We start from the raw sequence: 27,996 nt of genomic DNA, 5'->3' as shown, positions 1-27,996 counted from the left end.
CATCGTATTCTTTCTTTCTAACTGGAGTACACTAGTGCTAACACTCTTAAGACTAGGGGATAGGAGCAATAAAGTACAAGTAGTAGTTGCTGTTGCTAATTATAATCCATACTAATAATCAAACGACCTCCCCTCCCTTCTCCTTCTCCTTCTCCTTCTTCTTCTTCTTGTTGCAGGTCACATGGGATAGATAGATACTCCTTCCTCCTTCCCCCTCTCTTCCAATCCTAATCCTAATCCTAAAGAAAGAAGTTGGAGAAATCTCACGGCGGAATCAATCCCACGCGATTCGTCGTCGATCTGGCCACGGCACTCCGCTTCTCTCTTCTCCTCTACTCCAGCACAGCAGTGTGAGTATGAATTAGGATAGGAGGGAGGGAGGGAGAGGAATAGCATAGCAGCAGCCTGCAGGCGGAGGAATTCCGCCCGATTTGATTTGGATTTGGGATTCTTCTCTTTCGTTTTCGTGTGTTTTTTTTCTTGTTACTACCCTTCAATTCCTCCCTTTATTTGGGGCCAAGCCAAAGCCAAAGCAATCAACCCCGATTTCACGCCGCAAGATTCTCTTCCTTCTCATGCACCGCCTCTTAATTTCTTCTTCTTTCTTGGGGCCAGACCTCAACCCCCAATCCCTTGACCACCAAGCTCCTGCTTCTTGCAATCTTGATCGATAGCCTCCTCCATCTTCTTCGTCAAGCCTCTCCTCCTTGGATCTTTCTTACTACCTAGGTTTCCTGGTGCAAGTGCAACATGGTTGGGCAGACGGTCATGCGGATTGTGCGCCCCTGCTTCAAGCCCGACCACCAGCTCGCCGTCGGCGGCACCAGGGATGGATTGCTCTGGTACAAGGACACCGGGAGGCACGCTTGCGGCGACTTCTCCATGGCCCTCGTGCAGGCAAACAACCTTCTCGAGGATGCCAGCCAGGTCGAAGCTGCCCCTCTTCTTCTCTCCCACTCCTCCTCCACCACTTTTGTCGGCATCTACGATGGCCATGGTGGCCCGGAGACTGCTCATTTCATCGCACAACATTTCTTCCCCAATCTAAAGAGTATGTTCATTCCTCTATTTCTCTCAATACTACTACTACTACTACAATCTAAAGAGTATGTTGCTTCCCTGCAGAATTTGCTACGGAACAGCAAACTGTTTCAGTTGATGTCATTCGCAAATCCTATGCTGCCACGGAGGAAGGGTTTCTCAATCTTGTAAGGAAGCAATGGCTCATCAAACCGCAGCTTGCCTCCGTTGGTTCCTGCTGTTTGGTTGGCATCATCAATGAAGGAGTTCTTTATGTAGCAAATACTGGTGATTCCCGTGCTGTTCTAGGGAGACTTGAAAGGGGTGTTATTAAGGCGGTTCAGCTGTCAGCCGAGCATAACGCAAGCATTGAGTCTGTAAGGGAGGAATTAAGACAGTTTCACCCAGACGATCCACGAATCGTGGTCCTAAAGCACAACGTTTGGCGTGTCAAAGGCCTTATTCAGGTAGTATTTGTTTCACTTTGATCACTTCTGTATGACAGATTGTGCCTCAAAATATTATTCCATGTGCACCACGCACTCCGGTTTATTAACTGAGTGGGTGCACAATTTGTGACGTTTCACAATATTGCTCACCTTTACCATATAATAGCGCAAGTACTCATACCTTTTGCCTTGCCAATTTGTGATGTGCTCAGGTTTCCAGAACGTTAGGCGATGCTTACCTAAAAAGTACTGAATTTAACCGAGAGCCTCTTTTGGCGAGATTCCGGCTTTCAGAACCCTTCCACAAACCAATTCTTTCTCCAGAACCATCCATAGAAGTACATAAACTGTGTACAGAAGACCAATTTGTGATATTTGCCTCAGATGGGCTATGGGAGCACCTGACCAATCAGGAGGCTGTGGATATAGTTAACTGTTCGCCACGAAATGTAAGATGATATCCTAACTTTCTCTGACAATAATTTTTTTTTCGTGGAGTTCTGAATTAGTTTCCATGTCAGTCATGTCTTTATCATTGAAATTTAAGAAGAATCAACATTAATTGTTATGTCAGACATGTGCTGAGTTTATTTGTTAGAACAGCAAACATCCTAGGGATATTCAACAACATCTGTGCTGGGTCACACATAACATGATGTTGCTTCAGATGCTTCAAGCCATATATTTAGCTCTAATGGAATTAATATCTTTTGAATTTATAAGTTCCATTCGCTGATCAGTTCCTTAAGTTCTTGTTTCAAACCAGATTAACTGTGCGCTTTCCCCTGAGTTCACTCTGTTTTCTGAATTAATTCATTGACTTATGTTTATCCAGGGTTTGCTTTGTTGTTGTGTCTTTTGATTTTTGTTGTATCTATGTAGAATCGAGTATAGTATCTCGGGCAAAGTGAATTTGCCTTGCTCAGGTAGATCTTCACATGTCTCATGTTCATATTTTGCAACCGTGATCCCCTTTTCTTTATAATCGCTGCGTGCTCTGAATGTTCTGATGCTAACATCTTGTTGCTAACTTTTGCCCCCCAAAAAACTGTAGGGTATTGCAAGAAGACTAATAAAAGCGGCTCTGCGAGAGGCAGCAAAAAAAAGAGAAATGAGGTACTCAGACTTGAAAAAGATTGATCGCGGGGTCAGGAGACACTTTCACGATGATATTACTGTTGTAGTACTATTCCTGGACTCTGCTCTAGTTGGCAAGAGATTCTATGGTGGCCCATTACTTTCACTGAGGGGTGGTGATGGTGCTTCAACGCTTACACAGAAATGCTGAAGATCATAGAGGTTTTCTGAGTGAATAATCCATGGTATCTTGGCTGGTTAAAGGGTGGAGCATATTAATTTTGATTCTATAATATGTACGGATAGACTTGTACCTTTGCGTGAGCTCAGGAATGCAAATATTGATCATATTACTCCTATGCGGTTGGCGAAACCTGGGAGCTGCATAACTTCAGGTACCATTGCTTAATCTTTCAGTGGATGAAACTCAAGCAATTTTTTTTTTGATACATGGCTTGAGATGATTATATCTCATATCCTTCCTTTCATTTTGCAGCATCTCCCTCCGCCTCTCAAGTCTCTGTTGTACTATGTGCTAGAGAGGGCTTTGGAGAGTTTGAAGCTGGAGGTAGCCCTGTACAATGAGAGCCGGACTTGTTTGCTTTCAGCTTTGGACTTTGAATGTATGTCCATCTTCACCGCGGCAGAAGAAAGATCCATTCCATCTCGTTCATTCAGTATTTTCGTTCTGCGGTAGTACATATATTTATATAACAGAGAACACATGCAAGTGAGAATCACAATTTTGATTGCAGCATCGTATTGAACTGCCCTATTTGTAAAGCGTTCCTTTGGCAAGTCTTTGGATTTTGAGAGCAAATTAGTGATCGTCATCCATCAGTTTGTCACTATGTAAAGAGTTGCAGCGATGTGAGCAAAATATCCAATTTATAGAATTTGTTAGTTACTTGCTCTGCCCATTTTTATAGGACCATTTTGATTTCAAAAGGTCGAAATTTGAAGATTTTGACCAACAACTAGTTAGTCCATGCATATTACGGTACAAAAGTTAGTAACCTTCGTCCCAAAAAGAGTACAATGAACATGGACTAGTATTGGTTTTATAACTATCATTAAGAACATATTTTATGATGAGAAGTTAATACTCAAGATTACCCTGAAGACTTTGTGAAATTGAAAATACACCTTATAATGAGGTGGTTTTCACACAAGTTAAACAAGTCCATTGATGATAACAAAAATACATTGGACGCATGCTAATATAATTACGTGGTACTTGATGTATCAGGATTTGTCAGCAACGGACATAGGATTTGCCTTTTACTTATACTGCATTGGTAATTTAGTGGAAGGAATTACTAAACTCACCCAAAAAAAATGGAAAGAAAATTATGCGTCTTAATCATCAATCAACATATGAAGTTCACTTGAGATCCCCATCTTGTCGAGTTTGAAAATCGTTGTAGTAACGCATCGCTAATGTTGAAAAACTGGGTCACATTAGGTTGAAAGGCAGTATTGGAAACGGTTTTAACTGGCATGACGACGTGGGACCCACATGTTAGTGGCCCAATCATGTTCAACTCTCTCGACATCGGTAATTGAGGCGGTGGTGGTCTTGCTAGAGCGGCCGTGGCCGTTGGCGGGCGCTGGTGCCTCCTTTGGACATCACCCGCACTTGTCCTTGCACGTCGCAGTGGCCCAATATCATCTGGCCCAATAATAGCCCACACAACCCTAGGCTGCGCTAGTGTCGTCGGTCCCCATCCCATTCGGCCACCGATCCCAATCTCAATCTGACGCCGCCGCCGGCATCCCTGACTCACCGACACGGCTGCCCCAGGCGCCGCCGCCGCCGCCTCCGCCTTGATCGTAAGGAAGTAAGTTTGGAGCACCATGGCTCTGCGATCGGCGGCCGGTAGGCTGGCGTCGTCCAGCCGCCGCCGCCTCCTCTCTCCGCCCACCAGCATCCACACGGCCTTCCTCCACTCCCACGCCACCAGCTTCGGTACCCTTCTCCTCCTAAACCCTACCCTACCACACAACTCTTCTTCTTCTTCTTGTCCAAACTCCTTCCTCTTGGTTGGTTCATCAGGATACAAGCAAGTAGCTGAAGAGGACAAAAGCAAATTGGTCGGTAACGTCTTCAGCAGCGTCGCCTCCAGTTACGATCTCATGAACGATCTTATGAGCGTTGGACTACATAGGTTGTGGAAGGACAGGTTTGCTTCCAATCTCCTCCTCCTCCTCCTTTTTTTCATGTCAGGCTTACCACATTCCTCTCCTCTATTTTTTAAGGCTCATCTCAAAGCTTAATCCTTTTCCTGGGATGAAGCATCTAGATGTGGCTGGTGGAACAGGTATTCTTCCTTTCTTACCTTCAGCATTAACATCCTAAGATGCCATGTACCATGCATAGCTTACTGACCCACCCGACTAAAAACATAGCCTTGCTAGTCAAAAGATATTAGTGTATTTGTGTTATGTAACTCCTCTGCATTTTTTTGGCATGTCTAAAACGTCGATGTGCTGTGCTGTGTTCCATGTGCTAATATCCCCATTTCCTGTGCAATACTGCAAATTATATGAAATGTGCATCAATTAGGTGACATGTTAATTACGGAACTTTTCTTTGTTCTAAAAATGCGTGCTGTCCTAAAATAAGGTGATTTTACACCTAATGTTTCAATTACTACTAGTCTGTTCATGAATGATATTTCAACATGTCCAAGTAAACGGTTACTCCCTTCTCAAAAGAATTTATCTAGTTGCTTGCTAATCTCGTTTTGAAATTGGAAAGTAATTCATCCAATGACTCTCTATGCCTTCAGGGGATGTTGCCTTCCGTGCGCTCGAGAGAATCAATAGCGTGAGCCATAGAGCTATGCAGGGCACTCTTACTGATATTGAAGAAGAGACACAAATCTATGTTTGTGACATTAATCCAAATATGCTGAATGTTGGAAAGAAACGTGCTTCAGAAAGAGGTTTGGATTCATGAAATTTCTTAGCATCATGCCACCTTTATTTCACATACTGCTTCTGTTGTCCCATGGTTGATTTTGTTTTCTTTTTATTTCAGGATACAAAGAAGGCCATTGCCTTAGCTGGATACAAGGAGATGCTGAAGCTCTGAGTTTTGAGGATGGATCTATGGATGGCTATACTATTGCGTTTGGGATCAGAAATGTGACACACATTGAAAAAGCTCTATCAGAAGCTTATAGGTCGGCCCATAATATTGAACTAACTGACTGTATTTATATTTGATCATGATTTTCAAATGTTGTGTATGTGTAGTATGTTTGGATCAAATCATTAGATGTGTCCAAAGCGCTTTTCTTTTCTTATTAATGTCTAATCTCAGCTTCTATCAAATGCTGTTAGTTTCACATGGATTTACATGTTTCAGAGTCCTAAAGCGAGGGGGAAGGTTCCTATGCTTGGAATTGAGTCATGTGGATGTTCCGCTTTTTAAAGAGATGTAAGTTTCTTTAGCCAAGTATATGTTTCTTTTCTACCTAATTTAGAAACACAGGTAGGATAGTTTCATATAAGGTATCTTCCAAGTGTCTTCTTACACATGGTGTAAAATAAAAGAGAAAATAACAGAGTTAAATCAGTTGTGAACAATTACATTTTTAGCTTTCATAACTGGTAATCATTTCTATAAAGCTATCGTTCGTAGTTCTATACCAAGCTATGTATTAAAGCGTTGAGGGTTCTAAAAATGAAAATATTACTTGAGATGTCTCAATGGTTTAAAGATTCCCTTCTTCTGGGGAAAAAGAATATTTGATGTTTCTTCCTACCAATGCTTGCGGAAATTAACAATTCTGAGGATTGTAAAAAACAAAAGTAATACTTGTGGTGATTTGTCAGTGGACAGCTTAATCCAACCGGAAAAGTTTCCCTTCTGTTAGAAAATATATTTGAAGCTTCTTCCTGCTGGTTCTTGTGGAAATTTGATGCCAAAGTTTTTGGCATAGTTCTGTTACTAACTGTGGACCCCCGTTTTTATAACAGGAATCAATCGTGTAAACAGTACCATTTCCCTGGATCAAGTAGTTTGGTACACACGAATTCATAGCTGAAATACCAAGTGCACATACACGAGTGTCTAGTACGAGTTATTACATCATAAGCCCGCAGGCATAGTTCTTAAATCATCGAACCGAGCGGTCCGGAATATATTCCAAAAGCAGAAATAGATAAGGCAGCGGAATTTAGGCAGCGGCACGCCATTGCCACAGGCAACGATCGTAACTAAGACCTACTGGGCGCCTTCGTCTTCATCACCCTCCTGGTAGTACGCGTAGGGATCCTCCGAAGCTTCATCTCCGGCCTCTGATTAAGTTTGTATATTGCAAGGGTGAGTACCAACCGTACTCAACAAGCCATCACAGCAACAATGCACATGATAGGGGTATTCAAAGGATGGCTATGGTTCTTTTGCGTAAAGCTAGTTTTGTAATTCTTTTCACAAGCCTAAGACCTAGCATTGACTGATCAAATTTTAGTACCAGTATTCATATTTAAACAACGACGGTTCTGTCCACCATCCATTGTGTTCCCAAGGATAGCTTCCCGCCATTGAGTCGTCATGGTTTTCTGAGGACGTCCACATTCCTTCCTCTCAGGAAGTGGCTCCATCAGCATAAAAATCATCATGCAATATCCCATCCCACACAAGTTAAAGATTTTAGAGTCTAGCCAAGTGTAATACATGTCCCGGTGCTCAATAACCGCGAGCACGGCTATTCGAATAGATTTGGTTTACTCACACTGCAGTGGATGTACACTTTACCCGCACTCCGCGACTGCCCAACACATGAGCCTCGTCCCAACACATGAGACGTGTCACGGCAAAGCCTTTTGATAACCTCGCATTGGCAATACACGCTCCATGAACTTTACATCCTCATACACTCTAGGCGTACACGGTTTCTAGCAGTGAGAGGAGTTTTGGCGCACCCGGGAAGGAGAAACTCACACATGCATTAAGTTATAATTATGTTTAAATTCTCTCATGGCAGTCCTACTGATGGCGACACCACTGTAGACACCCGCCTCGCGGTTCTACCAATGGCTGCCCCACCGTAGAGCCCCTGCCTCACACATCAAGAAACCACTATGCATGGATACTGCCTCCGCTCAGCTATCTATTCCGCTAGGTCTATACCCATATGAGAAGTGCGGTTGTACGGGGGTCGTTTCATGCTTAAATTCATGGCTCGGTCCTTAATTGATCGGGGACGGTACTAGCCTTTTCCGGATACCACCCAAATCCTCCGTCCGCCCCAGTCGAAAACAGTTGTTTAATTTTATTTCTCCTTTCACAAATCATGTCATCAACATCATGGCAATGTGGCGCTCATGTCTCCACATGCCGCATCTCAATTACCTTCCCAAAGGTAATTGCCCAAGCATATAGCATTTGATAAATATGAGTGTGCATGATTCTAGAATAGCATTTCTAAGCAATTGTCATAATTGACTAGGGACTCATACGTAATCATGGTTACGAAGGCATAAGGGGTAAACAATAATCAAGGCATGGCATAATCACAAGTAGGATGTTCATCATTGCATGCAATTTATTTGTAAACAAAATAATTTCGCAATTGGGATCAACATGTTCAAAGAATAGTGATGACTTGCCTTGCTCAAAGTCTTGCGGGTCTTGGCCTTCACTTGGATCCGCAACTCCCTCGGGCTCTATAGTTACGTGCGAAAATTGATTTGAATTCGGTTAGAATCCAAATAAAAATCCAAATAAATCCAAATGGAAGTCGAATGCGAAAGTTGATTCTTTTATATTAGCTTTACTATTCGCTAACTAGGGCAAACCCAATTTCGATTTATATATATCCTAAACTATTTTGCGGGTATAAATATTTTATTGTCATAAGTTTTTAATTTAATCTACCCGAGCAATATATCCATATAATAGGTTAGAAATTTCTATTGCGAGCCAAACATCGGACGAAATCCTAGAAATATTATACGACTTAATTTAGTCTATGACTAAATGATTAAATATAATACACGGGTAAAATCCCTAGTAGTTAAATCCGAATTTCTACCGTGAATCGGTTACTTATAGGGATTACCCAAAAATAATCTATAATAATCTATAAGAATTCATCTATTTGTTTAGTTGTTAACTACATCTAAATTATTACCGCGAATTGATTTCTTATAGAAATTGCCAAGAATAATCCATAATTTATATTAAATTTTGCAATTCTACGACTATAATTAATCTATAATTAAATTCCAATTATTTTAAATTTTCTAAACTTCCCTATTCTCCCTCTAATTTCCTATTTATTTCCTTTTTCTTTTTCTCCCTTTCTTTTTCTTTTCTTTTTCTCTTTTTCTTTCTCCTTTCTTTTCTTTCTTCTCTCCCGACTCCTTTCTCCTTTCCTCTCTTTTCTTTTTCTCTCCTCTCTCCCGGCTTCTTTCTATCTCTCTCTCTCTCGGCTCTTTGCTTCCCCGGGCGGCGACGGCGGTGGGCGCGAGGTGGAGGGGGGGGAGACGGCTCACCGGCGGCGGTGGCGGCGACGACGGCGACGGCGGTGCAAGGCGGCGACGCACGGCGCGGCGGCTTCGAAGGTGGCGGCGCGGCGGCACGACAACGGCGGCGCGGCGGCGCGTGGAGAAGGGGAAGAGGGAGAGGAGGAGGGAATGGAGTGGGGTGGAGAAGGGGGATTGGGCCGGGGTTTTTATAGGGGAGGGGGGAAGAAAGAGAGGGGAAGGAGGGGGAAGGGTGAAACGACGGCGGCGCGGCGGCGCGGGGCGCGAGGCGGCGGGCTCGCGGCGCAAGGCGACGAGACGGCGTGCGGCGGCGGCGATGGGACGCGCGCGGCGACGGGACGTCGATGGCGACGGTGACAGTGGTGGCGCGCGGCTCGGGGCGGGATGCGATGGGCGGCGACACGACGGCACGGCGCGACAACGACGATAGGACGGCGCGGCGCGGCGCGGCGCGGGCTTGACGGCGACGGGCGGCGACGCGGCGACGGGACGGCTGCGCGGGGCTCGAGGCGACGCGGCAACGGGACGGCAGCACGCGCGGCACGGTGGTGGCGATGTCGGTGCGGGCTCGGGGCGGCTCGGCGACGTCGGCGCGGCGGCAGGCGGCGATGGCGACAGGCGGGCGGCGAGGCGACGGCGGCACGCGCGGTGATGGCGACGGCAGAGGGGAGGCGGAGCGGCGCGCGGCGCGCGGGGTGCGATGGCAACGCGGCAGAGTAGGGGCTAGGGCTAGGGAACACGATCGAACACCTATGAGGCAATGAACAGTGACTTTTCCTATTTATCCCGATTTTAGTGTATTTCCCATATAAATTTGATTCCACAATTCCTAATTTTTGCATATATGCATTTTACTCAATATTTGTGTTATCTTAACTAATGAATTCACCCTAGATTAATATTACTCCTATTTTATTTTTATATAATTTATTTGAGTTTTTAATTAGGGTTAATTCTTATTCCATCGTATTTAAATTTAATTGATCCAAATATGGTCGCGATAATATTTTATTTATTTCTATCCACACCTAATCTTTATTTTAATTTATATTTATTTTACCAATTTGTTTTTTTAAGGTTTATTCCTAATTAACTATTCTTTACTCACGATTAATAAACTTCGAGATTAAGTCCAAATAAATTAGGCGAATAAGATCGGCATGATGCAATTAATTTAAAAAGTTTTTGAAAATCCGTATTTTTAGAGTTTAGATTTTTGTCGTCGAATTTTCAGGGTGTTACACTAACGGAGAGTGAATCTGTACACGTGAACAAAGCTGTGACCAACATTTGTGAGACCATTAGACCAGAATATTTTCAGCAGGACAGTTTCTGTAAAATATGCATAGTTACTAGTAGTATTTAACAAGGAGTCATTCTTGAGGCAGTTAAAGTTTTAAATCAACAGAAATAGCATATCTATTATGTGTATATAGTTGCCAGTTACCTTTCCATTGATCTATTGACAAGTTGTTGATTCTTTTGGCCTTTTCTTCAGTTATGATGTTTATTCATTTTCTGTGATTCCGGCTGTGGGAGAACTAGTGGCCGGTGATCGCCAGTCATACCAATACTTGGTTGAGAGTATCCGCCGGTTTCCAAATCAGGTAATTCTGGTTCTTTATTATCCTTGCCTACTTCTGAGCTGCCATGTTAGGATTAACTATTGACAAAACATGAATGTACATTTGTTGCTTAGAATTTTGGTTCTAAAAGGCTTTCTACTGTATGCTATCCACTCCAGTATAGGCAACTAGAAACCAGTAACTTATAAAAGGTTCATACATATTGCTTTATGTGCCCACGGCAAGAGGCATTAAGCAGAAATGTAGGGAAGTTTTACGGAGACAGCTGAGATGTATCTTTTGCATATCTGGTGATCAAACTTGTGCTTTTCCAGGAAAAGTTTGCTCAGATGATCCAAGAAGCCGGATTTGAGAGGGTAGAATACGAAAATCTGGTGGGTGGTGTGGTTGCCATTCACTCTGGACTGAAACTGTAGAACATTCTGGGTTTCAAGTTTGATGGATACTTTACTGTTACTCCTACGGCAACGGCAAGGTCTTGTGAAGCGGGCGTTAAGAATCAGGACCTAACGAACAAACTAACTCAATCTTGTACCAGTAGTTAGCATTGCAATAAATACATGCAGTGTTTCTGTACATGTTTCTTGTATTTATTTTTTTTAGATGAAAGGCTTTTGACAGCCCAGCTTTACTGAAAAGCATAAAATGTTGTTTTGACAACCAAAACAAACAACTAAAAGGGAGTCACACTAGATTGACAGAAAAGTTACAGCCTATTCTCACGCCTTTGTTTTGGTCTTGTCAGCTCCCGCCGGCTTCAGTTGCATTCTGCATCATTCTTTGGATGATGGCAAGCAGTGAGCGACATGTAACGACGTTGTTGTGTTATACAGACGACCATGCTGTGCTAGTAGCATCCGACCCAGTGTTGTAAAAGTCGGCCGACCATACGGCCATATATACGGAAACGCCGGCCAAACCGTTCCGTTTCAGCATGTCGAAACGGTGTTTGAAAATGCGACCAAATCTGGACATTTTGTTTGCTTAATCACCTTTTTTTTATAATTATTAGATTAGACCTATTATGTGTCACAATTAAGTTATATTGGAACCTGTTTTAAATGGTTAGCAACCCACAAGAGTTGGTCAACCCTTCCGGTGATGCAAGCATATTATCTCATTTTGATAATATAATATGTTAAAGTATGTCTATAACCATAAGAAATTATCAAATATATCGTTATTGGGCCTGTTTGGCTGCCGGGGCTGCAGCAGCCGCAGCCAACCGGAATAGTCCGGCAAGCTCTAAGATAGCAGGGGCTACAGCAGCCGCAGCTGCAGTCCCAGTTTGCCGAACAGGCCCATTAGTGTGAACGCCAAAATTCCGTTTAATCCCGATTAATTATCCGTAATTTGATTAATCGCTTAACGGTACTCATTCCATTTCACCACCGTTTTTCATCTTTTATAACACTGATCCAACCACGTTTCATCTATCAACCCTCTCTCCAACCACTATTTCCCATCTTTTATAACACTGATCCAACTACTACTCATCTATCAATCCTTACAATCAGCTTATCTCTATGGGGATAGGAACATCTTTTATAACACTTAACTAACTAGGAAAACAATAGTTATGTGTCTTTTATAAGACTGATCCAACTACTTCTCATACACCAATCCTTACAATCAGCTTGGAAAACAATAGTTATGCGTCTTTTATAACACCGATCCAACTACTTCTCATCCATCAATCCTTACAATCAGCTTATCTGAGATAGGAAAACAATAGTAATCCTTACTATCATCTTCCTCCAACCATCGTTTCCCGCCTTTTATAACACTGATCCAACTACTTCTCAATCCTTACAATCAGCTTATCTCTATGGAGATAGGAATCCATCAATTCTCACAATCAGGTTATCTCTATGGAGATAGGAAAACAACAGTTATGCGTGTTTTATAAAACTGATCCAACTACTTTTCATACATCAATTCTTACAATTAGTTGTCTTTTATAACATTGATCCAACTATTTTTCATTCATCAATCCTTACAATCAGCTTATCTCTATGGAGATAGGAATCCATTAATTCTTACAATCAGCTTATCTCTATGGAGATATTGATCATCTTATCTCTATGGAGATAGGAAAACAATAGTTATGCGTCTTTTATAAGACTGATCCAACTACTTCTCATCCATCAATCCTTACAATCAGCTTATCTCTATGGAGATTGGAAAATAATAGTTATGGGAAGTTGATCCTTAGGATCAGCTTATCTCTATAGGAGCTAGTAAAACAATAGTTGAGTCGGACATGAGTCATATACACAGATTGTACGTATAGCCCATTTCAGAAGTAGAACTAATTGCAGTCGTTATCTATCAAGACCCATTATGCATGTCCAAAATTGAGATGTTACAAGGAATGAGCGAGGTTACAGTTGGGAAAGAAGTCCAAATCGAAGGAAGGGCGGAATGCAATGGTGGAAGTAGAGAAGAGAGGAGCTACCTCGGTTGCAGCTTGGCAAGGAACCTGAGATCGGGCTGCTGCTTCTGGAGGACAGGGGTGACGCGCGCCAGCAGCGATGGCTTCTTGGCCTTGGCCGGGAACAGGAAGGACTGCAGGGGCACCTTGGACTTGGAGGCGACGCGCGTCAATGGCAGCGGCGGCGGGGTGGCGGCTCCGGCTCCGGCTCCGGCTGCAGGTCCGTCGGCGTCAGGCAGGGTGACGCCCCCGTGCTGCAGCTTCTTCTCGATCTGGGCCTGGAGGCCCTTGACGTGGTCCTGGCCGGCCTGCAGCTCGTCGGAAACCCGGTTGTTCTCCTGCTGCATGTTGAGCACCTCGCCCTGGAACTTGGCCGCCTGGTACGACGTGAACTCTCCTCCTCCTCCTCCTCCTTGTTCCAGCGCCGCCGTGATCTCCTCCTGCACGTCGCACAGGGCCGCGAACCTGCACTGCAGCTCCCCTCGCAGCATCGCGTTCTGCTCCGACCACACCTGCAGCTCCGTCTTGAGCGCCCTCAGCTGCTGCTCCTGCTTCTGCTTCTGCTTGGTGTCACTGTTGCCGTCGGTGGCCGCCGGCTGCAGCTGCTGCATCAGCTCGTCGTGCTTGCGCTGGAACTCCTGCACCCGCTGCAGGGACGAGCTGAACTTCATCCAGAACTCGAGGTTCTCCTCCAGCAGCGTGTCGATGTCCTTGCGTAACTTGTTCTCCAGAGGCGACGACGATGTGGCCACCGCTGGCAGCCGCAGCTCCTCAGCTTTCACCTTCTCGCTCTCGTCGCCTTCATGGATGGTCGACCCCATTCTGATCATCCTCGAGATGGACGACAGGCTCTGCTTCCTGTGATGTCCCAGCGAATAGCTCGGCGTCCTTCGATGGCCGCGCCGACCTCCGTTGCTGTCTCCTCCTCCTCCTCCTCCTGCTGCTGCCGCTCCTGCCTCGGATGAGCCACTGCTGAGCAGCTCACGCAGCGATCGGATCTCATGCATGCACTCCTGGTTCGTCTTCTCCACCTCAGCCAGCCTCTTCTTGGCATCCTTGTTTTCCTCAAGGAGCGCCCTGTACTCCGCCACCAGGATAACCTTCTTCTCTTCTTCAACCCCTTCTCCTTCTTGTCCTTTCTTCTGCTTCCGCATGCCATCGGGGTCATCCACTGCAGCTGGAGCTTCATCGTCACAGCCTCCCAGGTCGTCGGAGGAGATGTGACGCAGCCGTACCAACGACCCTCTCTCCCGCGAACATCCTCCTGCTTTCTCCTGTCCAACGTCCACCGCCTGGGCCTCCTCCTCCTGCGTCGCTGTTGATTTACCCGCAGGATCAACGTCAGCTGTTGATTTACCCGCAGGATCAACGTCATCAGATGCAGCCTCCGTCTGGACCTGGGGTTCAGCAACATCATCCATGCCTCCTGCATCATTGTCCTCCTCCTCCTCCTCCTTCCCATCCGCCACTGCCAATGTGCCTCCTACACCACCGTGTTCAGATGACTGCAACATCTCTGATATACCACTCAGTCTGCTTATGGCTTCGCTGAAGTTCGAGCGGATCGTGCTCTCGTCTTTGTGGAAGCAGCTTTCAAGAGCCTGCACTCTCACCAGCTCCTCTTCTAGCTTCTTCAGCTTCTCATTTACTTCATCTGGGTCACTCACATTCTCTTCCTCCAGACTCTGCAGACAACTCTCCAACTCGCTGTTCTCTCGACACAGCCTGTCTATCTGTGAGCTCTGCGATGACACCATAAGCTCCAAATCAACCACCTTGTTAACAAGTTCATCGATATGTTCTGTGATTTCTGCCACCGAGATGCTGCCGTCCCTCTCAAAATGTTCCTTGATCTTCTCGAGCACTGTCTGCGTCTCAAATTCACCCAGTTTGATATGCTGCACCTCTTCCATCTCAAAGCCATGATTCTTCCTCACGTTTTTATCACAAGGATCTGGAGAATCCGGCAAGGATTTCCCATGCCCCTCCATTACAGCCTTGAGCTTCTCACGTAGAACCTTGACTCTTTCTGACTCACCCATTGCCTGGCTAGCAGATGTCTTCCGCTGTTCCTGCAGTTTGACAATGGTGTCTTCACAAGATTTAAGGGCTGTTGCTGTCATCAGTGCCCGGGCTTCATCATCCTCAATCACCGCACTTTCATCAAACTTATCTTGGAAATGGCACACCTGTTCCTGCATTTCATTGATTTGCTTCTCAAGATCCCAGTACTTTGCAATGCCACTCTCGTACGAGCTTTTGATGAATTCTTTCTCGGTCTGCATCACAAGTATCTCTTTCTGTAGTCTGCTGATCTCCTCCCGTGCGTTGTCCTTGTCGATTGGAGCTGACGTCGTGTTCTTGTTCATCGACCCTGCAGGCTGCTCTCCTCCTTTCTTCTTCTTCATCAATCCGTCAACAGTCGACTTGTGAATTTTACGTGGATCGACTGGGGTAAATGCCTTGGGGATATTGTCATCTTCCTCTTCTAGCATTGCATACTGCACTTGGTCAGGGAAAGCTGTCGCGATGGTATGGTTTGCTTTGTGCAGTTCCCCTGAAATGATGTCATACCGGTCAGCTAGACCCCTGTACGCCCTGTATACTTCTTCCACTTGAGTGATCACCTCCGGCCGCCTTTTGTAGTACATCTCTGCCCTTTTTGAAAAGGAATCAGCTTCCTCTCCAAGGAGTAAGAGCATGCACTTCACTCTGTGTTCCATATCTGCATATATATCCACAAGACCATTTCATGGGATCAGAAACACAAATTTCTATGATGATTTTACAGCAGATAAGATTTCACATACATTATTGGTTTCATAGCTTCAAAAAGGCCCTAATTATGTCACGGGCATCAACATTATTTTGTTTTGCTAGCAAGTATAACTGCAACAGAAACTGCTGAAAACACAGGAATAAAGCTCCCAAACAGGAGAAACAGTTTCCTGATATGACAATATTCTAAAGTAAATTTAATATATTTTTAAGGCGATTGTTTTCCATCTAGATGTATAATGTTTCTTTGCCCCCTTTACCAGGTTGCATCATATCAATTGTACGCATATGCATTCACCTCAGTTCTGGAGGTTCAGGAATTTACACATTCGATTTGGTCCAAATTGATCCTCAGTCCCATTCCCATAAGCAATACATGTTTAATCTTCAGATTAACAAGCCTAAGCTGATTATGATTGTGCAGATTTACCCAGAAAAGTGAAGAGGTTATGTGTATTAATTTAGAGATGTGAGATCTCGTGCTACTCCAAATAAGAATATCTGTAGCCTCATATCAAGAATCACATGGATGGAAGGCTTAGAATAATTTCGTTATTCTCCCCATTGAAGAACTTCTAGGATTGAACAAACCAACAAATCTCCCATATAAGTACATACATAACTCACAGAAATCAAATATATGATAAAAAAGATCAAGATTATATATTGGACGGTCACCTTGGAGGTGGCTATCAAGCCATTTGGACTGCTTGGTGCGGATGTGGCTCGCCCACCACCATGAATACGCATTGCTCGCCGCCCGCTGCAGCATCCTGCCTCCTCTGTCTCTTCCTCCTTCACCTTCTCCAAAATCCAAAGCATTAGTCTTTCCTGTGCATGAAAACTAACACACGAGAACAGAGAAGTGGCAAATGAAAAGAGCAAGAAAGGAGGAGGGAGGAGATGCCATTGAGAGGCTCATAGCCAAGTCCATTCAATGGCTAAATATAGTTAAGATGGTGAGAGGTTAAAGGAAAGGAGAACACACAGCAGATGCACAAACATGTACATAATAGAATTGCTTAAATGCAGATAGGAAAAATAATAACTGCGCTGAAATGGCAGATCAAATGAGACAACAGGCACACAATACTGCTACCTAGCTGTGCCCCACGATGGAATGGAATAGGGTTCTACTTCTAAATTACTTGCTATATTCTTTCAGAAAGAAGAGCGACATTTCATATTGTTCCAAAGGCAATCTGATTAATTATCAATCTTCTCACATGAGATAAATAGGTAAAGGCCATTTAGAATTCATGAATTTAATGAAAAAAAATATCAAGCCTCTGAAATTCCTGCAAAATTCATACATTTCGAACAGGCTTAAGATACCAGCCTATATGTTGGCAGGGGATTTATTTTTTCTCTTTGAATAAGTTGACATACGCCAGAGAGACAAGTGTCTTCCATGCATGGAACAGTGCCTTTGATGTTAAACTCCCTTTCCTGCTCCTGTCAAAGCGGCATTGCCTCGATGAGATTATTGTGGAATCTTTATTGTTTCACAATAATTTGCAACCCATGCATGAGCACTTTCCAAAACTCGGAGCTCGCCGACAAGTAGATCTTTGGCCATTTCTTTTCTGAATGGATGCATGCTCCTAGAGGCAGGGCCATCAACAATTTCAAGTTGCTGCAATATAGAAATTAAATTAGATTATTCAATTTTACTGTTTAATTGAAGTTTTGCTTCACTCAAGTCTTTCATGATAATTTCAATTTGTGTCCCTATTTTTTTAGTATAGTATGTATTCAAATTTTTAATTGGTGAATTAATCTCCCAAACACTGTAATAATCATGAAATATGATTACTAACTTACTATATTGGAACATCCATGCCTGAGTTGTATATATGTGTGTGTGTGTGTCTTACTTCCTCTGATCCAAAATATAGGTCGTTTTGGAGTTGTGCACAAAGAGTACTAAAAGTGACTAATGAATTTGATGGCCTTAAATTATTTTTGCATTGGAAAACATGGGCAATTTATTCATGAGAGAAGCAGCATTTATGTAACAGAAAACAATGCATTGAAATTCTGGCGTGACTTAAATTTGGAGCAGAATTGAGAGAGCTAAAAATGACTTATATTTTGGATTAGAGGGAGTATTCGTCTTTGTCAAAGAATGCATGTGTATAATTTGCCAAGTGCATTCCTTTACATAGCCACTTATAATCGTATGAATATGTTTCTACTTAAGAACAATAGCAACATTGTTTTCATACATACCATAAAACATAAGTGCTGACAGAATGGGAAAATGCAAAAGGATATTTGGAATTGTAGGTTACTTTTTTAATAGACAAAACTCTTGTTATTCTTGGTGCCCTCACCTCAATAGCTGCAGAATGGCCCTGAATCATTTCAGCGAAGTGCAAGAGCAACCTGCGGTGAGCATGGATTTCTCTCTCCATATTCTTCAAAGGACATCTGGCAAGCCTACCATCACTTTCAGCAGCCTCCATGGCCATCTCTTCGAGTTCTAAAGATGTTGTAATCATGCCATTGGACATCAACAGAAACTCTTTAGTATCTAACCTAAAGGGGCTGTCAGGCTAAATGCAAAACAAGAAAAATATGCTACTAGCATAGCACCTTTAAGTGACATGGCAGAGAAAACCCGAAGAAATGCGCGCAGAATCAGAGGAATCCCAATGCCTTTGCTCTGAGAGGATTTGACTTCCCTGTTTCCATTCTTTGAATTTAAAATACAAGCAGAGACCATTTTCTTATATCATGCCAAAGCTATTACAGAATGATAACTTTTTGACTATTTTTTTTCGCCGGAAAGGCCGAAAGAGGCCATCCGAATGTATTAAGGAGTAAAAATTACAAGAAAAAAACATCACAATGCACCAAGGTGCATGACCACACACCACGCGCTACCACCCAAGCACAAACCGCTGAGGGTGAAGCCTAGCACCAAACGACCCCCGCTAAGCGTGGCCGAACGCCGCTAGGCCTACGGCAACACCACAGAGACAAGACTCCAAAAACGATGCCACCACGGTGGTCACGACATCCAGGATGCCGCCATCGCCCATCTAAAAAAGATGTGGTTTTCACCCAGAGAAGCTCATCAAGAAAGGAAGAGGGTACCCCTCAACAACGCCCCAAGGAGGTTACGACGCCCGAAGACGTAGCCGCTGCCGGCCCGGTGAACCACCGGACTAGGCTTTCGCCTGGGACCCTACAACCTTGACTGCAAATCGCCGTCCACCAACTCAGAACCACCACACAGACAAATGGCAACACGTAGCTTCCGCCATACCGCACCAACGCCCCTCCGTCGGCCGACTTCATCGAACCACACCGCACTGACGCCCCTCCGTCAGCCGACATCAACCACCGCCCTTGAGAGCAAGGTTGTCAGTATCCCGATTCGTATTCTAGTATCTTACGATAATACGATCCTACCAAGCCGAAACGATACCGATCCCACATAGTATCCTAATATTCATAGTATCTCGGTCATACTATTCATTACTACACGATCCTACGAAATTTTAGGTGGTATCCCGATTCTATGATCCCTACGATACTACAAAATATTATTTAAAATAACATGGTTTCAAATAAATAATATAAATAAATATGCTCAAATTTATATAAAAATCAGCTAAATATATCAAAACCAACGTGGTTTCTCTCAATAAATATCTCTATTTGCATGACATATATCATTACTATATTTTTTTAATATAGAATGGCTATATATAATTAATATAAATATTAATTAAACTTAAAAAAAGAAAATCTCATAGTATCCCGATACTACAATACGATCCTACGGTACGATATTACTTTGAGTAAAACGATACTACCTATTATCCCGATCCTGACAACCTTGCCTGAGAGCTGGCCCAGGACCCCTCCGTTCCACCACCCGCTGGCCTCCTCGCCAGCTTTGGACGAAAGGAGAACCCGGGATTGGATGGCATTGCTTTGGCAGCCTGGGCTTCACCCGCTGATGAGCTGCCGCCTCAATCCAACCCAGAAACTCCCCACAGAGAAGGGGAGGAGCTCCAGGAAGGGCGAGGGTGCCGACCGGCAACGGAGAAGACGACCCACCGCCGCCAGCTCCCTTTACACTGCCATCTGGGCTTGCGCTGACGCCAGTGAAGCTATTGCTGCTCCGGCTCCGGCACAACCCACCGGCGCCCCCGTCACCCAGCCGCCGCGCCCCATCTGGCCGCGCCGCACAGCCCACCCGGCCGAGGAGGGCACTGCGGCGGCACCCTGGCTGCCCGGCTGCCGAGGCCTGCCCGCGCCATGGGGGCTCGCGGCCGCACCGCCGAGCCGCGCCATGGGCTGCCGTTCGGACGGCCGCACTGCCGAGCCGCGTGAGCCCGGACCGGCCGCACGCCGAGCTGCCGCCTCCCAGCCGCCGCGCCCGGGCAGCCGCACCAGGCCGGCCGTGTTGCCGCCGCCGCTCCCAGCCACCACCGCCTCCAGGCTGCCGCCGTCCCAGCCGTCGAGCCGCCGCCACCGCGCCCAGGCTGCCGCACCGGGCCGGCCACGCCGCCGCTGAGCCGCCGCCGCCGCCCCCTAGCCGCCTCGCGCCGCCGTCGCGCCAGATCCGGGCGCGTGGTGGCCGGATCCGGCCTTGGAGGCGCCGGATCTGCTGCCTCCCCTCATCGCGCCGCCGTCGCCACCTCCGACCACGGTGGAGGGTCTTCGCCGGCGTCGTCCCGTCCACGTCGTGCCGGGAGGGAGTCACCAGGAAGGAAGGGCCTCGCCGCCGCCTTCCCTGCTCGCTGCCGGCTTTGCCGCCGGCGAGCTCTGGCGGCGGCAAGGCGGTGGGGAGGGAGTGGAGGCGCGGGCGGCTAGGGTTTTTCGCCCCCCGAGCCGCCCGCGCGAGAGCGACGCGAGGGATTGTTCCCTTCATTTTTTGACTATTTCAAATGTCTCATTCCAGAAAATATTGAATTAATGCACACAAGAAATACATTTACTGATAAAGTTTCTCTAGATACATAAGCTAGTGTTTCAAAGTTCATTCAAGCTTAGCATATCACTTTGCGATCTGTTTTTAACGGGTCCGCGGTCATAGTTCAACACGAACAGTTGAACTCATGACGACCTCGATCCAAGGCCCTCCAACCTTCATGTTGTTAATGAAGTTAGCCTACCTCTATTTCAAGGTTCAGCATGCTGTCAGAGAAAAAATGTCTACAGCATAAATATGTCCAGTATCTCTATACTAATAGAGCAGATAAAATATAGCAACTGAAGAGTGAATTGAACTGGTCATAAAGAGCTGACCAACAACATACTTTATGACAAAAGAAGTAGCAGAGCTTAAATTGCACATATCTTCAAATATTGGGAGCCTATGCTTTTGCCATATGTCAAGCTTCTTCTTGTATAGTGGATCTTGGACTGGCATATCTATTCGAATAAGTGCCTGAACAGTGATAAGGAGTTACTCGAACACCATGTGCAACAATACATACAAAGGGCAGCGATTTTTGAAAAATCAATGTGCAATTAATATGTAATATTTCTTGGTCAATGGAAAAGGAAGTTTAATTAGACCTTAAGAACTATATTTTTAATGACATCTAGTCCTCAATAATAAAATTACTAATCTTTCAAAGTGACAAAGATGCGAAAAATTGGTATTTGTTTTTTATTGTTTTATTTTACATAATATAAGTGCCCTTTCAATTTATAGTAAGCATTCGTGCCTCCTGGAAATTAGGACATTTGAATTTAGAGCTAGGCTGCTGTTTTACCTGGTCATATATGTTTCTGGCGAGTGTAAATCCAAAGTTGAGTGCCAGTGTAGCATTTGAGTATTTCCCATACCTTATCATCACCTAAAATTGTAGTGAACACTTGAGATTTCAGAGCTAGCAGAAACACATAAAAAGAAATGAAGCACGGTTGCCTCCATTCCCAGAAACATTTTTGTGATAAGGATAAAGATGCAGCTCATGGATTTGGCTACTCACAGTTTATCAGGTTATTTAAGTGTATAGAATAAAGCATAATAACTAGTAGCAAGAATCACCTGTTCACCAACAGCATAATTCCTGTCAGCAATGATCTGCAAGTTGTAAGAAATAAGAGCAAAGAATGTTACTTTGGTATCTCTAGGTGGATAAGAAATTATGTAAAAGATCTTCGTAACCATACAACATAGGCACAAAAGTACACAGATAGATGTGGAACTAATGATGGTTACCTCACAAACATCTTTCTGCTCATCATATATCAAAACAGAACCAAAAACACCATCATGGTTGAGGAAATCTGCAAATGGAATCTAAATGACGCTTTCAGTATCACGAAAATGTTAGGGAATTATGCATGCGATCCATTTAATCTGCAAAAAAGATGATAGGAAACAAATGAGAGAAACTGTACCAACGATACACCTCTAGGAGTCCGCCAAGCTCGAGATGAAACTGCATGTGCCATGTAAAAAATGCCCCAAGTTTACAGTCTCTCCTATTATGCTCCTTTTGGTCATTTAAAACTCAAATGAAATACCACTGTACATTGCAAGAAGGTCCAGGTGGAAGTGCCCTTCTTACTAATTTGGTTTAACCAACAATCAGAGGGATTCAATGTCTGACATGTGGAAATAAACATGTATAGTTTCAAAACAGTAAGAATGTTGCCAGCCTGGTTCCAACATGTTGAAATGCCAAAACTAGTTTAATATATTGATTAATTACTAATTTATATTTTCCTCCTTAAATGAGGAGTTGAAGCGGTGGCACATTCTACATCAACCCCTCCTCTATCAGAATCTTTAGTGTCTTTGTAAATGATTGCATCATATGCCATCATCCATTTAAGTGTATATGCATGTGGCTATAAAACCTGATGTGAATTATGTATTCCCTATTCCTGATTTGATTATATTTATTTACAACCCTCTGCAGTGCATGGGAGCCATATGATAGCAATGTTGCATGGTGTGACCGATGTACTCAACTTGCATGCATTAAGCAACATCAAACACGAATTCAGCGAGGAAATGTTACTACATACCCAATGCAGAAGCATGCATGAAATCCCCCAATTTAACTTCTCCAAACAAATGTGGGAAATGGTCAAGAGCCTTGCATATGAAAAGGATAAAAATGAGATTGGTGGAAAAGGAAGGATAGATTGGATGTGCATATTGCGTGCATAGATAGAGAAAAGGAGGGTACAAACTGGCTTCAGTGCCAAAAATTCCTTTTTAGCTTGTTCCTTGTGTTCAATGGCTTCATCATAAATTGAGCTGTTTTGGACCGCATGGAGCTCATTTAGATCCCAGAGCACCTAGAGCAAAGTAGAGATTTTGGTGCATCAAATCTCTGTTGGAAATGCATATAAAACTCAAAAACTGGGATATGCAGATTTGAGAACAGAAAAGGTAAAACAATCAGGCCCCAAGTTAAGCATATTGAAATACCATGTTATGCATCTGATCCTTGGTGGGAAGAGATTTAATATACGGCGCCCATCCTGATTCCTACATCATAAAAGGAAGCCTCTTTCTTGAGAATGATATGTGAGGAGGGGAGGGGAGGGGAAATAGTAGAGAGTAGAGAGAAGGAGGTACATTTCCCAAGTGTTGCTCCATGATGAGGAGCGCAGCAAGCTTAGATGTATCTCCAACAGCATGGTCAAGTAAGGTGTTAAACTTTTGAGGAAGTTTATCAAGGGTAAGCTGCTGCACATACATAGAGACAATATAGATGTGGTAGAAAGGATGAGATTGGTTGTAGCAGAGCTGATGAGGGGGAAGGAAGTATTGTTATTATAGGAACATACAACATGGTAAGGAACTTGCATTATACAGTCCCCCTCTTGAATGGGCTCCGATGCAAATAATGACCTGAATGGACAAAAAAAGCTAGCAGCTAGTAACAGATTATTATGTAGTAGTAGAAATTAAGAGAACAAATTAAGGGAGAGAATGAGAATGAGAATGACCTTCCAAAGGCAGAGGAGGTTCCGAGAGATAATACAGAAGAAATGTGGGTTCCAGACTTGCTGCGCAGCCAACGCAGGAATACAGAGCAGTCGCAGTCGCCGCCGCCGCCGCCCCCCTTTGAATTCCAAAACATTATTATTAGTAATAGTAGTAGGCAGTAGCAGCTGAAGGTACTCCATATATTATGAAGCATATAGAAATACCTCGGAGGCGGAGGCGGCGGCGGCGGCGGCGCAGCGGCGGGGTGCGAAGCGGAATCGCATCGAGCAGAGACTGACTAGTCGAGTCGTGGGATTGACCTTTGCGTTAGCTAAGCTCAACAAGGCCCTTCTTGGGCCCCAACAAAAGGGGGGCCCCACCAAAACCAAAAAAAAAAGGCCCAAAAATTTAAAAAGAAAACGACCACAGTGGGAGTCGAACCCACGACCTTCTGATCCGAAGTCAGACGCGCTAATCCACTGCGCTATGCGGTCGCTTCTCTTTTTCTTCTTTATACTTTTTTTATTTGACAGAAAAATCACTGTACCTTTTTTTTTACTGAACAGAAGACTTGTGACTGTATGGGATTAGCCTGTCTTTTAAACACAAATGTACTGTAATTGATAGCCAGAAGGCAAAAAAAACGCGCTGATTACTCTGGGGATGCATGCGAGCCATGGAAGGAGTAGTAATCTCTGTAAGTACTGTATCTAGGAAGCATCGTATCTAACCAAAGCAGAGAATATGAAAGTGGCTAGCAGGAACACGTACTACGCGCTCATCCATCCATCCACCCACTGATTACTTCAATTAATTAATACTAATAGAGATCGTGAAAAAAATTGATACGTGGTACAAGCTAGCACCAGGATAAGTTCCAACTTGAACTTATCTTTTCTTTTTCTTCTCCACTCACCTACCTAAGCCGGGCGGACAGAAGAAGAATTCCCCTTTCTTTTCGTTTCAAGTTAGATATGCTAGTAGCTACTAGTAGGAATTTGTTCGGTTCACACTAATTCAACGTCATATTAATTTGTATTGTACTACAGTACTACTGTTCCACATCATCTAAAATATCGTCAGACTGTACTTTTTACCTACACTCGTTTCATCCTATTCAAAATCATAGGTCTCCAACCATGGTTCAGTTGTGTTAGGCGTAATTAGTGCTAATAGTAAGTTTTTTATATTTAAAATGAAAATTGTTGAAGTATAATTTGAGAGCATTTACGAGGTAAGTTGTATCGATGATATTTCTCTCACTAGCTATTAAGATGCATCGATAACTTTCTCGCAGTTCATAATCTGTGAATTGATACCCCCTCACATTTCATGAAAAAAAATGGCTTTTATAAATTTCCGTATACAGTAGTACTTACAGATACTAGTGCACATAATAATCTAAAATTAAGGGTGAAGCAAGCAGTAAGCAGGGTGGATGAGAAATCAGAAGGAAGCGGAGGCGCGTGGAGGCATGGGCGATGAGGAGGAGGAGATGGGCCAGAACTGTGCGGGCTTGATCTTGGAGACGGCAGTGAGCACGGACAGCGGCGTGACGTGGCCGACGACGGTGACCTTCTTGGTGGCGATGTCGATGTCCAAGGAGGTGACGCCCTCCATCTTGGAGATGTGCTTCTTCACCTTCCCCGCGCATCCCTTGCAGTGCAGGGACACCCGCAGGACCACCACCTCCACCTGCGACGATGACTCTCTCTTTTCCTCTTCTCCTCCTCCTCCTTCCACTGCAGCAGCTACGATCTCATTCTCCTCCGCCGCAGCCGCGACAGCAACCGGGATGACGAAGGGCGGCGGCAACTCATCCGCGCTGGGTTGCATCCGGGAGGAGTTGAGAAGGAACCTGGACGAGCTTGCAGGGCTAACCAGCTGCTGCTTGCTCTTGTTCGCCTTCGCCTTCTTCTTCTTGCTGCTGTTGCTGGTGCGAGCTGGGTCTCGGAGGTGCGGCGGCGAGTGGCCGGAGAGCACGATGGAGGTGGAGGCGGCGGAGGAGCAGGAGAGGCCCAGCAGCCGCTTGTTCAGATCCTTCAACACCACAGACGCCATGCCTACTGCCTCCTCTGCTTGTTAATTACTGTACTACTACTGTAGTTTGCTGCTGATTTTGCTTTGCTCTCGCATCGCGCGCGCGTGCCTCTTCTTGCTTGCTGATTGCTGCTGCTTCTTTTAAACTCCCCACCCCAGCAGCAGCGACTTCAGCATAGGCCCACCAAACGAACCTTTGCTTTGCTTCTCTGCCCCTGCCCCCACTGTGCTGTCCATTTCTTAGGCCCCCTTTGAATCACAGGAATAAAAAAACGGGAGAATAGGAAAAACATAGGATTCTAATAGGAATACAAGTATAAAACAGAGGATTGCAAAACACAGGAAAAACATAGGAATGACCGTTTGATTGAGCCGCAGGAAAAACACAAGAATTTGAGGAGAGAGAAAGACTCAAAGGATTCTTAACATGAGGTAGAACCTCATGTTAAATTTCCTTCAAAATTTGCATGGGAAGAGGCATTCCATAGGAATTTTATAGGATTCCATAGGATTCATTCCTTTGATTCAAAGGACTATATAGGAAAAATTCCTATAGGAATTAAATCCTTTAAAATTTCTATGAATTTTCTTTGAATCAAAGGGGGCCTTATTCGTTTTAATTTTAACTACCACAGTATACTGCGCTAGTGTTTTACTCCTATATAAACATCATCTTTTGTACTTACCTATATACTGTGCTCCATATACTATGCAATAATTAAGTACGTACAGATCGAGATCAACATCGGGTCTTTTAGTTTTGTCTTATTGTCTGTTTCATGAATACAGTATAAGAGATGGCATCCACACTGCATAATACATACGTATACAGATTCCTTCACATGCGCAACAGGACGTACATACATGCTGCTCTACCACACTTATTTTAATTTTTCTCTGCTAATTACTACAACTAATCAGGCCGCCATACATTCATTAATTAGCAAACAATTAGTAAAAGAAATAATCAGAGAGACATAGACCAAGTGCTAGCTGCAAGCTAGTCAAATGCAGATTGATAGACTGTGTACCACAACTAGAAGATGAGAGATGAGAGATGAGACAAGAGGCAACTAGGCAATGATGCAAGCGGATTATTAATTCTAGTACAATTTGCTCACTACTACAGTTTACTAATTAGACTGCAGGTACGTCGCCGTCGAAATGTAGAAATTGGATTAGTAAAGGTTGACTCAACTGAAGGAGAACCACTCTTTCTTCCTCCGCGGAAATGAATAAGGCATCTGCACGTACCTTACCTTTCGGCCCATCAGTTTGAAACTCATGCAGTGCAGGATTACTTGTTTACGAATTAGTATGAGTCAGTGGTTTAAGTATATATAAATAATAAAAAAATAGGCACGGATCAGCTGAGCAATTTGCTTTGTTGACATTGGTACTTATTACTGCTCTTTTCTTTTCTTTAGGGACCCTACATATTGACGACTTTGGGTTTATCTTTCTTACTTAATTTGGTGAGTCATTAATTGGTTCATCATGATCAAATGATGATTGTCTGCACTGAACTGAACAATCAATCGGTCGGTAAGCTCTTCAGTCGGTGCTCCGTTCCTGTCACCTATACTTACTTGTTCATCTTTAATTACTCCCAGTCTTACTACGTGTTCTCCCATCTCAAGTGCATATGCTCAACATGGAGACACTCCTCCTACTGCTGCATCTGAATGGAGCAAGTAGTTAGACAGTCAGTCACTCCTTTTAGCAGAAAAAAGGCTGATGATGGTTGCTTCTTGTTGGTCAAGAGAAAAAAGAATGAATCACAAAATTTTAACAAGATTAAGAATGTAAGCATATATAGGCACCCACTGCATTAGTATATACTATATAGTACTAGCTAGTAATTGCTCCCTGAATTTCTTCACCTCGAGCCTAACCCCTGAAAGAAAGGAAGAAAAAAGAAAGGCAAATGGCAACGCCAGGAGACGGCTAGACTAATTAAGCTAGAATTAATACACGCACTGATTAAGCTAGAATTAATCAAAAGCTAAGCAAATGCAGTTGACGAGTGGACTAGTGTAGACAGTAGCCCCCAAGGCCCAAACCCCGGCCGCAAAAGAAAAGAAAAGAAAAAAAATCACATGCTATGCACCATCGGCGGCTTCTGGTGAAGCTCCGATTCTCGTTAATTTGTACACCTTAGGTCCGGAGGAATAATCGAAAATAATTTGG

General features: G+C 44.1%; 5 protein-coding genes and 1 non-coding gene across 10 annotated transcripts; 2 read left to right on the top strand and 4 right to left on the bottom strand.

Annotated features, from left to right (window-relative positions):
- Positions 1 to 76: 76 nt before the first annotated feature.
- On the top strand, positions 77 to 3,464 carry LOC127770258 (probable protein phosphatase 2C 38). Its single transcript, XM_052295923.1, has 5 exons — positions 77 to 1,051; positions 1,126 to 1,487; positions 1,682 to 1,918; positions 2,524 to 2,941; positions 3,043 to 3,464. Exons 1-4 carry the CDS (start codon positions 751 to 753, stop codon positions 2,755 to 2,757), a joined length of 1,134 nt encoding a protein of 377 aa, XP_052151883.1. The 5' UTR covers positions 77 to 750; the 3' UTR covers positions 2,758 to 2,941; positions 3,043 to 3,464.
- Positions 3,465 to 4,259: 795 nt separating this feature from the next.
- LOC127770283 (2-methoxy-6-polyprenyl-1,4-benzoquinol methylase, mitochondrial) lies at positions 4,260 to 11,372 on the top strand. The gene is made up of 8 exons (XM_052295945.1): positions 4,260 to 4,515; positions 4,603 to 4,729; positions 4,806 to 4,867; positions 5,339 to 5,494; positions 5,590 to 5,734; positions 5,920 to 5,991; positions 10,546 to 10,654; positions 10,948 to 11,372. Exons 1-8 carry the CDS (start codon positions 4,404 to 4,406, stop codon positions 11,047 to 11,049), a joined length of 885 nt encoding a protein of 294 aa, XP_052151905.1. The 5' UTR covers positions 4,260 to 4,403; the 3' UTR covers positions 11,050 to 11,372.
- Positions 11,373 to 12,534: 1,162 nt separating this feature from the next.
- Positions 12,535 to 17,289, bottom strand: LOC127770184 (protein NETWORKED 2D-like). Of its 2 annotated transcripts, none has more exons than XM_052295848.1 (3): positions 17,159 to 17,289; positions 16,524 to 16,646; positions 12,535 to 15,792 (listed from the first exon to the last, which is right to left on the bottom strand). In XM_052295848.1, exons 2-3 carry the CDS (start codon positions 16,615 to 16,617, stop codon positions 13,088 to 13,090), a joined length of 2,799 nt encoding a protein of 932 aa, XP_052151808.1. In that variant the 5' UTR covers positions 16,618 to 16,646; positions 17,159 to 17,289; the 3' UTR covers positions 12,535 to 13,087. The 2 variants fall into 2 exon arrangements, with proteins under 2 accessions (XP_052151808.1, XP_052151815.1); XM_052295855.1 differs by having other exon boundaries at positions 16,524 to 16,640; positions 17,159 to 17,248.
- LOC127770230 (uncharacterized) lies at positions 17,073 to 24,072 on the bottom strand. Of its 4 annotated transcripts, none has more exons than XM_052295899.1 (15): positions 23,991 to 24,072; positions 23,787 to 23,902; positions 23,625 to 23,688; positions 23,413 to 23,523; positions 23,263 to 23,322; positions 23,022 to 23,129; positions 22,854 to 22,923; positions 22,221 to 22,261; positions 22,039 to 22,119; positions 21,865 to 21,900; positions 21,587 to 21,670; positions 21,125 to 21,255; positions 18,444 to 18,532; positions 18,182 to 18,330; positions 17,073 to 17,481 (listed from the first exon to the last, which is right to left on the bottom strand). In XM_052295899.1, the coding sequence occupies exons 1-15, from the start codon at positions 24,048 to 24,050 to the stop codon at positions 17,329 to 17,331; spliced, it is 1,353 nt and encodes a 450-aa protein (XP_052151859.1). In that variant the 5' UTR covers positions 24,051 to 24,072; the 3' UTR covers positions 17,073 to 17,328. The 4 variants fall into 4 exon arrangements, with proteins under 4 accessions (XP_052151859.1, XP_052151869.1, XP_052151866.1 ...); XM_052295909.1 differs by having other exon boundaries at positions 22,039 to 22,106; positions 22,232 to 22,261; XM_052295906.1 differs by having other exon boundaries at positions 23,413 to 23,520.
- A 114-nt stretch (positions 24,073 to 24,186) lies between these two features.
- Positions 24,187 to 24,260, bottom strand: TRNAR-UCG (transfer RNA arginine (anticodon UCG)). The gene has a single exon. It is a non-coding gene; the product is annotated as a tRNA-Arg (tRNA).
- A 789-nt stretch (positions 24,261 to 25,049) lies between these two features.
- On the bottom strand, positions 25,050 to 25,938 carry LOC127770312 (protein SODIUM POTASSIUM ROOT DEFECTIVE 3-like). The gene has a single exon (XM_052295978.1). The coding sequence runs from the start codon at positions 25,825 to 25,827 to the stop codon at positions 25,213 to 25,215; it is 615 nt and encodes a 204-aa protein (XP_052151938.1). The 5' UTR covers positions 25,828 to 25,938; the 3' UTR covers positions 25,050 to 25,212.
- Between the last annotated feature and the right edge of the window lie 2,058 nt (positions 25,939 to 27,996).

Source organism: Oryza glaberrima, chromosome 1 (assembly GCF_000147395.1).
Source record: "Oryza glaberrima chromosome 1, OglaRS2, whole genome shotgun sequence".
In the NCBI taxonomy this organism is placed as follows: domain Eukaryota; kingdom Viridiplantae; phylum Streptophyta; class Magnoliopsida; order Poales; family Poaceae; genus Oryza; species Oryza glaberrima.
The sequence above is the reverse complement of the archived record's forward strand: the minus strand, read 5'-3'. Positions and strand labels throughout refer to the sequence as shown.

Bases quoted from the DNA above. Each gene is read 5' to 3' on its own strand.
- LOC127770184 (XM_052295848.1), bottom strand. From the start codon at position 16,617: ATGCTGCAGCGGGCGGCGAGCAATGCGTATTCATGGTGGTGGGCGAGC. The intron at 15,793-16,523 runs GTGACCGTCCAA...ATATATATGCAG, and splicing joins GCTTGATAGCCACCTCCAAG to ATATGGAACACAGAGTGAAG.
- LOC127770258 (XM_052295923.1), top strand. From the start codon at position 751: ATGGTTGGGCAGACGGTCATGCGGATTGTGCGCCCCTGCTTCAAGCCC. The intron at 1,052-1,125 runs GTATGTTCATTC...GCTTCCCTGCAG, and splicing joins TTTCTTCCCCAATCTAAAGA to AATTTGCTACGGAACAGCAA. The intron at 1,488-1,681 runs GTAGTATTTGTT...TGATGTGCTCAG, and splicing joins GTGTCAAAGGCCTTATTCAG to GTTTCCAGAACGTTAGGCGA.
- LOC127770312 (XM_052295978.1), bottom strand. From the start codon at position 25,827: ATGGCGTCTGTGGTGTTGAAGGATCTGAACAAGCGGCTGCTGGGCCTC.
- LOC127770230 (XM_052295899.1), bottom strand. From the start codon at position 24,050: ATGCGATTCCGCTTCGCACCCCGCCGCTGCGCCGCCGCCGCCGCCGCC. The intron at 21,256-21,586 runs GTAAAACAGCAG...ATCACTGTTCAG, and splicing joins CCAGAAACATATATGACCAG to GCACTTATTCGAATAGATAT. The intron at 18,331-18,443 runs GTGCTATGCTAG...CAACATCTTTAG, and splicing joins CTCTGCCATGTCACTTAAAG to AACTCGAAGAGATGGCCATG.
- LOC127770283 (XM_052295945.1), top strand. From the start codon at position 4,404: ATGGCTCTGCGATCGGCGGCCGGTAGGCTGGCGTCGTCCAGCCGCCGC. The intron at 4,730-4,805 runs GTTTGCTTCCAA...CTATTTTTTAAG, and splicing joins CATAGGTTGTGGAAGGACAG to GCTCATCTCAAAGCTTAATC. The intron at 5,495-5,589 runs GTTTGGATTCAT...TTTTTATTTCAG, and splicing joins GAAACGTGCTTCAGAAAGAG to GATACAAAGAAGGCCATTGC.